This window comes from Anopheles coluzzii, chromosome 2, assembly GCF_943734685.1.
Source record: "Anopheles coluzzii chromosome 2, AcolN3, whole genome shotgun sequence".
NCBI classification, from domain to species: domain Eukaryota; kingdom Metazoa; phylum Arthropoda; class Insecta; order Diptera; family Culicidae; genus Anopheles; species Anopheles coluzzii.
In genome coordinates this window covers 89,942,073-89,956,819 of record NC_064670.1, presented here as the reverse complement: position 1 = coordinate 89,956,819, position 14,747 = coordinate 89,942,073, and the positions used below count along the sequence as shown (strand labels likewise).

Sequence of the window (14,747 nt, the reverse complement as noted above, 5' to 3'; positions counted from 1 at the left end):
TCCTACTACCGCTGCTACGGCTTATCCCACATTGTCGACGGTCTGGCGCCGGCAGACGACAATGTCACGTCGTCTATTTAGCTTTCGGTTATCTTAGAGTTGCTTCCGGCCACGTGTTGCTTCCTTGCCGGGCCGGTAAGTGCGAGGAGCGTATTCAATCAAAACGTGTGGGTCTTCTGGGCAAATGGATGTTCAGGAAATACGCAAACACACACACGTACACATCAATGATGCCACTCTAAATGGTGCGTATGCAAACGATGGCACAATGCTTGTGCGAGAACGTCTTATCAAGGCGAGGGATAAAAAGGCAAAGTAGTAGCAGAAGCGGCCAGGAAACGCATGGATTGGGCGAGAACAAAAGAGGTAAGGGACGGAAGCGGCAATATAGATTTTGTGATGTCAATTTTATTTCGGTACTACCGTAAGCCGGAGGACAAACGCGATGGGGAACCTTTTCCCTAAGCCTGCCGGATCTGCAAGAGGATCATTCAATTTAAAAAGGGACCGGGGCCTCGTTACAAGAGCCCACCACTTAATTGATGTAGTTGCCGAGACGACCGTGCGAAAGAGGGAGGCAGCAGGACGGCCGCATGACACAATCACAAGGACTTCTGACGTGCGACCTGGGGACGCTGGGGATTCACCAATTTGGAAAATTCTAATCTCTTTTGCATGAGACGACTCGCCTCCCCTTCTCGGGCAAAGAGGCAGTAACTGTGAATAAGAGACTGCTTTAACAAACGGGCTGAGCTGCTCCACCACTAGACAGGACGTGTCCGGAGCCGGAGATGTCCCAATCGGGATGATTATTTCTGCAGCCACTGTCACGTTCGTCGTCAAGCGCTTCTGCCCTTCGTAGTCAACACTTGTGCGCTGAAGACGGTGTGGCGATGAGCACCACCCGGAAGATTCCTTTCTGTGGCACCGGGCACAACCATTGTGCGCTCAAGAGGGCGTCCGCTCGCTCGCTGCGCTGCGCTGGGCGGGCCGCAGTCGAGCTTGCAAACGAACCTCACTCGTAATGACGTGCGCCGCTCAGCGGGTTGGCTGCATCAAGCGGAAAGGCGGGGAACAGAGTCCTGTTAAAAATGTTACCCATCCCATCGTTATGTGAGCGGGAATGAGTAATGGCAATTTGTCTTGTCGGCCCGCAGGTGGTCCGGCTATTATCAGATCCAGCACACCGGTAGTTATGCTTGAAGGTAATTTCCATCTATTAAGAAACTCGTTCTCTCTCTCTCTCTTTCTCTCTCTCTCTCTCTCTCTCTCTCTCTCTCTCTCTGTCTCTCCGTTTGGTGACAGCAAGTCCGGCAAAGAGGCAAAGTGTCGGAAGTGCCATTCCAATGGAACGCAGTGTCTTACCTTGGCGGCGATGGCTTCGGCACCCTGCAGCACAGCTTCCGACACGATATTGCACAGGTCGTTGTAGATCTCCTCGAGCTCCTGCATCAGCTGGGGCAACGTTTCGCAGTGGTACGCCTCGAGCATCGCATTGGTCGCATGCAGCTGCTGCACGTACGCATTGTGCGAGTCGATGTACTGCGTCAGCGTGTGCTGCGTTGGGCTTTGACGGTGAGCGATGTAGCATTGTTTGTATTCGATTCGGCACTTGGATAGTTTCTCTTCAGTCTTGGAAATGATTGTATCGAACGATTCCCGGTGTGTAAATACTTTCCTGCTCTGGACCTTGCGATAGAACGAGCGTTCCAGCAGTGGACGAGCGACCTGGCGCGGGGAAAGAAAAACGGGCATTAGACATACGGAGCAAATAGGAAAACAGATAAAGTGTTATGAAAAAAAAAAAAAAAACTAGAGAACATGGAAAAAGTCGTGTCACGCTACGGTTCTTGTCAGATGCGCAGTTTTTCGCTTTGCTCTACCTCCTCGTACGGTCGAAAAGCCATCGGTCGGATGAACTGTGCTGGGAAACGGTGATAAATTAATTTGCCTTCCAGCCAGAGCGAAACTGTTTGATTGATTACTTGCAAGACATTTTCATTAACTTCGGTAACTAATACGCACGGACGGATGAAAACAATATCTACGCACCAGTAGTGTAACCCTCTGCAGTTGTTGCTGTCGTTGCTGAGCGTATGATTTATTGACGGAACGGCCCCAGCAGGGCAAACAGATTGCCAAACTGGGCAACTTCCCCCTCCGACACGTCCGGTACTCACCTGTCTGGAGAGCGTGCTGGCCACGTCGATTGTTGCCTGCGAGTCCGCTTCGATTTCCTGCAGCAGCGTTTCCCAGGCCGCAAACAGGTTCGACTGACAGGCCGGTCTGCGCGGGCGGAAGTAAGCCAAACGGTTGGTTGGTTTATATTTAGAAACGTGCCTCCTCAGTACCATTAAATTCCCTCTTCTCCCAATTCCCTTCCTGCCCGCGAGTACGTACCGTTCCTTTCGCAGTTCGCTGTTCCGTTTGCGGTAGTTCGAAACCAACACTTGCAGTGCCTCGGCATGCTGCTCGTAAAGTTGCGCCAAGGTCTCGCTGAAATCCGAAACTGCAAATGTGAACACAGATACGAATGATTGGAAAGTTAATCAACCGTCGAAGCGCGTGCTTGATGTGCTTCATCTGAGTTTGTGGAGGGAGGAGGGCAGTGTACACGGCTCTGTGTACGGGCGTGATGTTATGCTACCCAAAATACTCAATTAAAATTCGTGCATTCGTGAAGCGGACCGCTTAAATCCAGCTGGCAACTGGTTTTGCCCCTAATTTGATTGAGTTATTTTTCTGACGCAGTCTATTGGAAAAAGAGTTTCAGGACGGTCTGTCAAGGAAGGCTAAACAGTGGATTGTTGAGTTTTTGTGTTGTTTGAAATTGTCTAACCGTATCATTTGAATCTTGCACTTGAGAATGTTTTTTAAAGAGACTACAAATAATATTATCCGTTTCATTTGATTTTATTTAATTTCGTGGCATTTAAGAATTGTTTGATGTTTTGTACCAAGCATATATTTCTGTACGCCACGACTCATGTTCACGGAACTTTTCGTGCAGTGTTATTTCCAACGCTTGCATCGATACGATTGGTGAAAATAGAGGTATGCCGATATTTTTGTTTACGAATCATTAGCGAGTAATGAGGTACTCACACGCGCACTGTGCGCACTAGCTCACAGGGCGCACACAACCGGCGTAAGTTTTGCCGGATGATGGGCCTCTTGGAACGTGCAGCGTAGTAGGTAACTCGCATACCCTCTTCCCATCAGAGCACGTGAAGATGGTGATCTGAGCAGCTCGTAAGCTGCTTGTCTATTTTATTGCTTTGCTTAACCATTAAAGTGAGTAAATATTGGAAATATAATGGCAATGCAAATACAGGCTCATGATTTATGTGTCACGGTGTAGTGGGATGACAGAAGGAATTACAGTATGATAGAAGAAGATTATCAATTGGATAAGATAACACTGATCATTGATAGCAACGTAACATTATTTGAATAATAATTTGAGAAATTTGAGGCCCGTCTTTAACATGCTACCGAAGGCGCTTTGTGTAGGGTTATTTGTGTTACATATTGACTTGTTCTTCAGCAGCATTCTATGCTCCATTATGATATGAGATGAAATTTGTTAAATTGTACGATTTCACAAATTTATTTCAGGGTCAAGAAGGAAAATGAGATACATATAATAATTAAATGTATACTAAATGAATCATTTCAAAAATCTCTTTTAGGTATATTGTTTTAGTGTAGCATCGTCGGTTCGATTATGATTGGAAAATATTATAGCCAGTGTTGGCTTCTAAGTAACAATTTCGGAAAAGAAAAGTATAAAAGTGTAGAATCCAACGGAAATGAACTTCTCTTTTTTAAACGACACTGAAGAAGTAGCTCCGTTAGCTCACCTCAGTAGCATTGGTTTGCATTGCTTTGGTTATTTTTTCATGATAAAATATTAACAGACCGACTAAAAAAATAGACTATGTTGTGGTTTTTCACAATTGGTTTTGGCATTTTGGATTACAGAAAACCACAGAAACATGAAACAGAAATCAGCGAGTTTCAATAAACCTTTTTACTCATTGCAACCATTTCGCTTGGTCCTTCATTGCTTACATTCAACAGAAGATTAAAACACATACGTAATAGCAATGTAAATTGGGTTTGAAAATTTACACGTCACACCTTAGTTTTTTAATGTGTTCTTTAATGTGTAGAATAAAGTTTGTTGTACGATAACCAAACAAAAAAAAAAATAGAGAAAATGGCATCAACATTTCCTATTCTGTTCCGTTTCGGTACAGTGGTAGTGGTATAAAAATATAAAATCGCCCAGCACCAAATATCACAACATCGGCAGCAATTCATGCATCGAACGGTACGGTTACCGGTAAGGCTAAAAAAAAAGAACTCCGAACACCGGGCACAGAAACTGGTGTCTAAGAATAAACGCTCGTGCATCTAATTTCTAAAAATATTGACCATCGCAGACCAAGTCGCAAGTCTGGATTAACAAAACAACAACATATTAATTTTATTTCGAACCCATCCAATCGTAAAGCGTATCGGCCGGATTTTCCGCTTACCTTGTGACCTTTTACCTTTTGTTTACGCGTGTATTTGATTGATCCGTTATCTTGTTATTGCGTATGTGAAATACAAAACAACAGCTTCTTCCATGTTTGCTCCAACTCAAGCTTACTCAAGCTAATTTTTGTAGTTATAGCATGATAAATAGAACAGCAACCAATAGCAAGATGTGACTACACAAAGCCTCTGGTACCACTTCATCAGATCAAGCTGTCTTTTCCAGCATTCCTTAGTTCACTCGCACTTAATTGGTGAACGTTCGGGAAGTGCTCTTAAGCTTAAGAGTTGAGAAAACCCCAAACCTCCATCGTAGCTACGTCAGCTTAAGGGAGGCGAAAGAAGTTAGCATTAACAACACGTGTATTCACTAGCCCAAACTTAGATTCTAAGAATTTTTTTTCATCAAGAGAAATGACTGCATCGGCACGCAGCTATCAATCTTCATTTCCACCGGCTCACGCGTTTTCGGCAAGAGGCGAGGGCGTAGGTTGGTATGTAAAAATGCCGCTATTATTTTTCTTCCAAAAATATTGTGCACGTACAATTTTACGAAATGGCAAACATTAATAGTAAAGGATGGGTGGTCGTTGCAATGGTTTTTTGGACCGATTATCCCAAAAAGAATATCAAGTGGTTGAGCTTCAAATAAAGGGTGGACTAGAATATATAAACACAATTTAAAAAGTGAGCGAAAATAAAAATTTGTTCCAGAAACTGAATGTTTATTTTATATACCGTGTTTGTGTCGTGTTCTGGACGATTCTCTAAAATATTTTTTTTGTAACTAATCGTTTTCTAATGACCGAACTTTTTACCTGACGCCTTCCATGAGGTTCTACACAGATTGGCCGCAACGATGTGGCGATGAAATGATGAGTAGTACGTAAATTTTGACTACAAAAGAGGTATTTTATAGTCTTAAATTTGTTTCGGCCAAAAATTGGCTACACAAATTTGTTGGGGACAAGTCTGTGCTGAACCTCATGGGAGGCATAAGGTTAAAATTGCGGTCATTAGAATTGGCTACGATAATTGGCTTAGCAAAAGATTAGGAATCGAGCACCATTTGTTCAAAAAACGTTTGCAATTTTCGAGGGAAATACAGTCAGAATTCAATAGTTGAACGCTTTTTAGTTGACATGCTTTTAGTTGAACGCTCGATAGTTGGCTGACAGTTCAATTAAAAAGCATGCGTTTGTATGGGAAAACCGGGTTTTGAAAATTTCATAAAAATCTCATGGTTTACCGAGAAAAAAATAATATTTTTTTTGTATGGAAAAACGTGCCAACTATAAAGCACATATTCGATAGTTGGCAGGGAATCGAAGTTCAACCAGTGAGTTCGGACTGTACTTCTCATTTATTATTTACATTATCATTTACAACAGAAACTGTTGTAAATAATAGTTTCGAGGCACTCATTAATAGCTTTGAATGTAAACAATCAAGCACACGAAGAATCTGCTGTTTTGCATCATTCGTTTACTAGTAACGTCATGTCGAAATCGTGCTTATACTTTTTGGTGCACCTTTACATGAAAACATGTGTGAATATATCCCACGAATACTCTGATTTATCCCAAAAAAACTCAAAACTACAAAAACGAGACTAACAAAAAAAATTAAACATTTAATTGTTGCCATAGCGGTTCTCTGAACTGAAGGTACAGTTGCATATGATATGTAAGAATAATAATAACTATAAGCTAGAAAAACAAAGGAAATGCTTTAAATAAAATATAAAGCAAATTGTTGTGTATATATACATATCTATGTAGTTAAAGGTGTACTTATAATTGTTTAAATTTTATTGATTGTGTTTTACAGTTTGGCTAAAACATGACAGAAAAAGTGTGATAACCTTCCATTTTCGAGATTTGAATTGGTACGTTTCCACAGAACGTGAGTTTTTGATGGTGTATTATTCCCTTTTCATCACAAAAAAAAAGAATTGCAAACCTGTTTAGCGTTTCCAAAACAAGATTCCGTGGGTGGAATCAAACATTTAAAACTAAATTTAAATCTGTCAATAAATTACAATCAAAGATTTGTGCCATCCAGCAATCAGCGCATTTTGACATGAGTTTTCAAACAGGCATCGTTCCATGGAAATGCCTCTAATGATACTTAGAATTACTATTGTATGTTCGAATTGGAGCTATGGGATAGGATTGGATCAAAAGAACAAACAATGGGTGTTTATACTTCATTTTTGAGAAGAGACCAGACTGTATCACAAAAAGGGTAGTATAAATGCTTCTCACTTTTTAGGCCATTTAGTTGGTAATTGAATAAAAAAAATTGTATCATGCTTGTCTGGTTATGTTTTGAAACCTATCAAAATAAATTCATTCAATATGCATGTCGACATTATTTTCTTCTCTTTTCCTAGCAAGATCCAATTTAGCACAACTGTAAACAAGAATGAACATTTACTTTTTATTTGACGGCATTACATTGGCAACTTTCCCTTGGTTCATACACTGAATACTGGAATACTGCAGCGCTAGTTTCACCAAAACTTGCTCACAATCGATATTCACTGCTTATAAATTCTTAATTCTCATTTCCTTTACAGGCTCAAGAAAGCAGCAATGGGAAAGGGAATATGCTGTCTTGCCGCCCAAAACACCACCGCCAAGGAGCAGCAGGAACCGACAATAGCACGCCCAAGCATCGCACGCCGCACAACGTACCGTCTTCAGTTTCCCCATTCCCGCTGTCGCTCATCTGATCTGACCACGGAAAATCGTAATCCGTACTTACCTGTTTTGACTAGCTTAAACGTTACACCGTTGTGTGACTTGAGCGCTTCATTCAGGCCCGGGTGGCCCAGATCCTTGAGCACTCCTCCGCCCCCGGAGGTGGACATGCTTCCTCCGAGTGACTGAAACGCGGGGCCCGCACTCGGCGTCGCTCCACGCTTGCTAAATATGTTATGTCGATGGCTTTTTGATGATTCTGCGCGGAGTCAGGTCAGCACGTCCGGTAGTCCAGGGAGACCGGGAACAACCCAGATAAGAAGTATCGGTAGCAAAATGGCAGTGTGTGAGAGAGAGAGAGAGAGAGAGAGAGAGGAAGGGAAAGAAAAATAGACAAAGTTTTATCAATACATCGGTTTTCGTCGGACGCCATCTCGGTGCTCGGTACTTTGGTGAATTTCCAAAAAGTAAAAAAAGAAGGCCAAACAGTGCGCGCTAAAGTTAGGATCACGCGTAAAGAACAGAAAAGCAAACGAGAACAAAAAAGGAAGAAAAATAAAAACCAAATCACTGTGCTGATTAAGCTATTTATTATAATCTCATTTAGCGGCATATTTTTGCATAAAATCTCAATCCAGCATGACAGCAGCGGGGTAAGCGTCAGTGTCGCCAGCGGTCTCGTGAGCGCGGTAGCACAGCAAGAATCGCTAGTGTGTAAGGACGCATTTAGTATTAACGATCTGACTGACCGAGCATGCTGCCGTCATGAGCCTGGTGTGCTTGGGAAGTTGGGGAAGTTGGTGGTTGGCACTATGTGGCATGGTTTCTTGGTGGTAAAACGAAAACAACAGCACTCAAGCACTTGCAAAACGGCAGCTAGTTATTGCTGGAGCGGGACAGGACCGGGCGCACAGCTGTCGGTGCTCAGTTGACAGTCGATTTGTCGGTTTTGCCATTACCATCCAGCACCGTCGTCTGGACTGGATGCGGACGAAGCCCGATAGATCAAGCGGACGAATGGGACGTATGGAGGAGAGATCGCCAGTTTAGCGACTTGCAATGACCAAAGGGTATGCGGTATATGGTTGTTCTCTGATAATGAATAGAACGAGTTTGAGCGACAAAATGGTCGTTGGATGGATTCAGCCGTGACAATGCATTATAGAATCATGCACTCGTCGATAGATGTGGTTGTTCCAGTTTTTACAGCGTTCCAGGTATAAAAGCCACGGATACCGTTCGGGTGTTTTATTGGTTCTATGTACATCGCACCCATTAAGGCCAGCTGACAGCTTCACTCTAGATAAAATAGTTAACACAAAACACACACACGCACACATACAAGACACACACTTAAACACACAAACGACGAATGCGATGGTTGATCAGTACGATGGAACGATGTGAACAGGAAGTACGTGATACAAGAGGACGATGCATTTGGCAGCTGTTATATCCGAATGCTTTCAGGCGCTTGGGATGGTGGAGAGAAGAGTGGTGGTGGGGGAGGAGATGGAAGATAGCCGGATTAGTTTGGAAGCAGCCTCAGTGATAGGTCACAGTAGTATCAACACCGGATTAGGCAAGAGAGACAGAGACGTATAGAGAGAGCAGGAGAGAGGGAGAAATCATCATCATGCACTCGACGGATGATTCTGAGCAGAGGGAAGGGGTCGGCAGTGCGGCATGATATGAGACAAGGGACACGGGGGCACGAATGTCTGTGAACTCACTCAGAAATTAGAAAATAGAATAGCAACCACAACTAGTTGGTCAGGGGCACCTGTCGTCACCTTTCTGGGACGTCTCAGCGTCGGCGAACTCATGCTCTGCACTCTTGGAACGTATGCTAAGCGGCGACTTGGGCTTCCGGAAGAACCCTAGCGAGCTGGGGCGCTGGTCGTACCCGCCGGCGGCCGCTGCCCGCAGCCCGCCGTCGGCCTCGGCCAGCCCCGGATCGGAGCCGCTTGAGCCGAGCGCATCGAGCGACCGGGGCGTGGGCTTCTCGCGCACCTCGAGCGAGTACACCTGCTCGCCCGACTCGAAGAAGGCATCGAAGTTGCGCTGGCGCAGATTGTCGCGCGTAAAGACCGGATTCGACACGTGTATGTGCAGGTCCTCGCGGACGCGCGAGGCCGTCTCGCTCTGCTCGATCGAGGAATGTGGTCGCAGCCGGCCCAGCTTGAGCTGCAGCTTCGATTTGGACTTTGGGGCCCCCGCCGCCGCTGGCTCCTTGCCGGGGCCTCCCCGGGGCGATGCGGCGGTGGCGGCAGCACCTCCTCTCCCGGCCCCTAGGGGGCCAGCGGCCGCCGCTGCGGGGATGCCGTTACGAGGGCCTGCATCGTCGGCGAAGGTGGCCAGCTCGCTGGCGTCTGCTAGGGCGGTGGTACCGCACGGGCCGTCCAACTCGTACGACTCGCCTGACTCCTGGCGTCGGTTGCTGGCGGCAGACGTGGTAGCAGTCGTGGTGGTAGCAGCGGTGGCAGCAGTGCTGGGGCCTGTTTTCGACGAATCGTTGGCCTTTTTTGTGTTGGCGGGTGTGTTCGCTTTGGTGGCAGTGCTTTTGGATGACTTGGATGGGTGCTTGGAGGAGGTGGTGTTGGATGTGGAAGAGGTGGTGACGGTGGTGGTGTTTTTGGAAGTGGTGGTGGTGGTGGTGGTGGATGAAGGCCTACTGCCTGTGGGCACAAGCGGCTCCCTCAGGTTGTCCAGAGTTGGTCTGGGCGGTACTCTCGGTACGGCAATTCCGTATGTCAACAATATGAGTTCATCCGCCGGAAATATTACGTACATTCCTGGCCCCGACGGAGCATGGCGAACGACTGGTGGTTTCCAATGGCCAACTGTGTTCCAACTCAAAGTAGTACATGCGCTTACACTTGCCAGGCGAAAACTTCCGGTTGCGGTTGTTCTACGTTTCTACGTTAAACCAGCTGAAAGAGGCTGGTGCTGCTCTGCTCCTGTACCAGTCCGTTCGATTGAATAAAAACCAACATTGGCCACATTAGCACCACCACGGCCTATTGGTTTTCTGGTGGTCGTTTTGTCAACGTTGTTTGTGCTATTTTGCTGACGGTATTGTTTTTCTTTTGCTACACTTTACCTTCTCAACTTTCACTGCGGGCATACGCTCCCTAATGTGTCGATTATGGTTGATGTCTAGAAAAGGAGAAAATATACAAGCAATACGTTTAGTAAACAACGAGCACGTGTATGTTGCCATGTCGATTTATCTCGCTATTGCAGGCTATTCCAGGAAATCACGCTTGGGAAAAACTATTAGCCGCGCGGTTTCTCAATAATGATCGATATCGATAGGATACATTGCACCGAACGTCTTAGTGTACGTCTTCAACTCAGATGTTGAGATAATGGTTAATGGTTGCCTCCGTTACGGGGGCCATTTTCTGAGGTTGTGCAAGAATTCAGAAATGAATGAGTGTGTTTGTATTTATTTTCCTTTAAGATTTCCTTTTGATGTTTAGGGGCTGGAGTTGAAAGGGCAATGCTTCCGGAAAATGACCTCGAAGGTATACTCAAATGGTTGTTGAATTATTCATTCGTTTATCGTTCGATGCGATTGGCCGCCAATCAAACCGATTACGAAACGATCTTGAAGTACGTTCCAGGTCTGGACGAAGTACGGATGAAAGATTTTATTTACAAGCCAGGTTTTCGCTGCAGACTCGAAGTCCTACCTTGACCCCTACAATCAGATCGGTATGCGAAGTATGTTTTGATCCGTCGGTGGCACCATGCGTACCGTTCGCTGAGTAGCACTCATTGAATATATCGAGGGTTAATAGCTTTCAGTTGGAAGAATATTGACCCAAATCGCGTGGATGTGTTTTTATGACTCTGTTTCGTATCTTGACGGTGGTGCAGTTTTAGCTGTGTTCTCTTGGTTCTAACATTGGTTGGTGGTTATGATACGTTTTCCCCTGTGCGCTTCATCCTTGTGTTCTGGTCGGTTAATAATGCAAAGCCAATATCCGAACTGATACGTGGTGAAACAGATGCAAAAGGTAATATGGGTGCACGCGATGTGAAGGAAATTGATTTGCGTGTAATACACAGAAGTCAATTAGGAAGACGTTTCTAGGTAGTAGGGTCTGAATAAAACATGCATTGATGATCTGTAACGGTTTTACTGTAGAAACGCTATAAATGTACCAATAAAGATATTGTGAACGATAATTGATTCGATATGGTAAATGTGATTTCTCAGGAATTCAGTCTTTCACTGTTCCATGAAAACTGTGGCATCCTATCTTAAACCTATTTGACACAATAATTTCAGCCCTTGCGACACCGATTAGAGAAAAGGGGTCACATCAACGGATAATGTTTTTAATGCTAATTATTTTATGAAGTACCAAAAGAATAAAAATATTCAGCATGTACTTAAAGGGCAATTTTCGCAATTTAAACGCAACTCAACCATTGTCCCAGTTTTGAACCAATTTTTGACATTTTTGTTAAATAGTAAAATGGTAGACGTCTAATATTTCATAGTTACTGTTTTGCAGAAAAAGTGTGAATATTTTGCCTATAAAATAAAAAAGAATAGACTAAAATTTGGAATGTTTTCATCGGTTCATAAGGTTTAAAGAATGTATGGAGTTTGAAGTAAATCGAGAAATAATATTATAAACTACTAAAATATGTATTGAGGATACATGGGATATAATTCACTATTTTGTTAATATTGATATGTAATCTGGGAGCAAAATTTTATTTAGATATTTTAGATATTTCTATATCTTCTTTTCAAAATAGCTGATCTACGATTGTATGTGCTACATATCATTATATCATGTCATTGCCTTAAAGACTAAATATCATTTGCTTTAAAAATAATTGCACCATATGACTGCTACTGTCTTACGTCCAAAACACTTTGGGAACATGATAAAAAAATTGATGTTCGAGACGTTTGAGACTCAACATCTAATAGCATATAAGAAAGTACATACAAAAATAGATACAAAACATACAACTGGAATACACAAATTTAATTTTTACCTTAACTTTATCCTTTAGTAATAGCATTGGCATTGGTAATTGGGTTATTTGTATAATAGTCAGCTATTTTTACTGATATTCTTATATTTGCATGAATATTACATACTATTATTGTGTCTATTTTGAATACTATTATGCCAGGAATAGAATTTTACAATCATGCAACAACAGACAAAATTTCAAATAAATTTTGGAAATGATTAATCTACTAATTATAATCTTTCTTACAGCGATATTGAAATTTTCTAAAGCTGGAAACCCCGTCCAACGAAGCAAAAAAACTTGCTTAAAGCAGAACGAGTGGTAGGATTTTAGTTAGATTTTGCATTTCCTTCGTTGCTGTCAGGCAACGGCAGCACCCGTCACGCCGGTGGTACATAATATTTCCATTAACATGCAAGTATACTGACGCAGTATTAGCACATTTACGTGCGTCCCTCCCTGCTGCTTTCTTCGTGTGCAAAAATGCTAATTCATGTTTGTCCCTTTGCAGTGCGCGTGCATAGCTTGAGAAATGGCACATGTCCATAAATGCGCAGGACGCCGACAGGTACAGCTTGAATGCTGGGGTGTCTTGCTCGCAGCACCTGTAAGCCCTTGAGAGCGTGGAACAATCCGACAGTTGATCCTGCTTCTCGCTGGAAAACAAACCCCACCTTCCCCCCACCTTAGATAAAGAGTTGATGGAAGCAGCGTGGAAAACAGATCGAAACATTGTAATTCAATATTGCATTTCTCTGCTTACATTCCTTCATCTCTTTATCCCTATTAGATAACGTGCATGACGTACAGCTATTCGGAACAGGAAAATATTATGATACTCGCAGTTGGTTCGAATCACACTAATCCTAGCACAATTTGAAAGTTTTTGCACGAAGTAAAAGTTTTGTTTCATAACGAGAGCCGTAATTCTTTGTGGGGTCGTACGGGAAATTATTTGATCCCAATGGGGAACAAACCCAGAGCTGGTCGATTTAATCACACTACACTTTGTTCAGCAATGTGAGACAATGCGTACAGACTTTATGGTTTGTTTTATCTGTAACACTTTAGATACCACAATATGAAGATATCAACTCATTCTGCGGTATTTAAATGATTTCTTTTGAGGATAAAGTTGACCATAATCAATCCTCAATAAACATTTTGAATTATCAATTGATAATGGAGTAGTAGCTCATTTTCAATATTTTAGGCGTCATTTTGATAAACAAAAAAAACGAAACAAGTAACAATAGAACTAAAAGAAGCAAAGTTTCGTTCAAACATGAACAATAACGAAATGTTGTAATTTGATTGGTTACTACTACTTTTACTTATTGTAAGAAAATATTAAAAATATGAAGCTAGATTAAATTTTATTTCTTATTTCTTATTAGGCATAAAATTATTTATTTATTGTTTGAATGTATGCTTTTTTGTAATATGGTGTGGAAAAAGCAGCAATAAGTTAACAAATTAGTCATTTTTAAATAATAAACTTATCTCTGCAAAAGGAAGCTTTTTTCTTCATTATTCGAAACTTGTTTTTTTGTAACATTCCAGTCAAATAAATTTGTGACAGTAAACAATCATAAGAATATGTGAATTATGCCTTATATTATACAATTAATTTAATACAATGTATCATAAGCAGAATACAATGCTTTTCTTTGTAACGCATGTCAATGCGTTGCTGCATATTGGTGGAAATATATTCATCGTAATTCACGGTGGAATAAAACCGCTCCACGTGCAACACGCTCACGAGTGCAATCTAATCGTATGTAAAACGACATTATAATGTGCCCAGAAATGTTCACCCAACACTCATGCCAGCTACACCCATTGCTTTGGTATTCCATTGCAGAATGGCGGAAATACGTTCAAAATCTTTCTCCAGCCAATCTTGGTAATGTGAAGTGTGCGTGCTGAATATCTGTTTCGCGTGCCTTACATTTTTGTCGAAATCGGTCGATTCATTGCGCCATGAGGAAGTACAAACGCAACGGTATTCGCAGACGGGGAAACGAGGGCAAAAGATCTCACCGGGACAGTGGGCACAAATATTGAGCAAATGTTTATGGTGACAGTTGCCATGACACCTGAGCGAGTTTTGCTTTTCCTGGGCGGTGGAAAACCGAGCTGCCTTTGTTGGTTGCGTGTCACTGCAGGTAAGGGCAGGAAGGCACGTGGAGTACCGTTGGCCGTCATACGCGCGATGCGTGAGAGTAACGAGGATGAAAAGTGAACCACTGGGAAAATGCTCTGCTTTTCTTTGCGGGGACAAACGTTTGAAGCATTTTCCGTATGCTTTCGCTGAAAGGACCGTTGGGCGGGGTGAGCAGTTTGGTAGCCAGGGCAAGGACGAAAGTTCAAGCACTGTTTTTGTTTGCGTTGCGCACGGCTGATGGATGACGCTTTGTGGCAACGCAAAGCCCTAGACAAAATATACAACCGTATATAGAGCGTTGCCCACAAGCTGTGGTTCGC

General features: G+C 43.0%; 1 protein-coding gene across 1 annotated transcript in view; it reads right to left on the bottom strand.

Annotated features, from left to right (window-relative positions):
• Nucleotides 1–14,747, bottom strand: part of LOC120961063 (uncharacterized) — an 82,162-nt gene that overhangs the window by 48,829 nt on the left and 18,586 nt on the right. The window contains 5 exon segments of the mRNA XM_040384668.2: nt 1,366–1,728; nt 2,181–2,286; nt 2,401–2,509; nt 7,315–7,509; nt 9,044–10,409. Of these exon segments, the coding sequence (XP_040240602.2) occupies nt 1,366–1,728; nt 2,181–2,286; nt 2,401–2,509; nt 7,315–7,509; nt 9,044–10,043 (1,773 nt within the window). The 5' untranslated portion in view covers nt 10,044–10,409.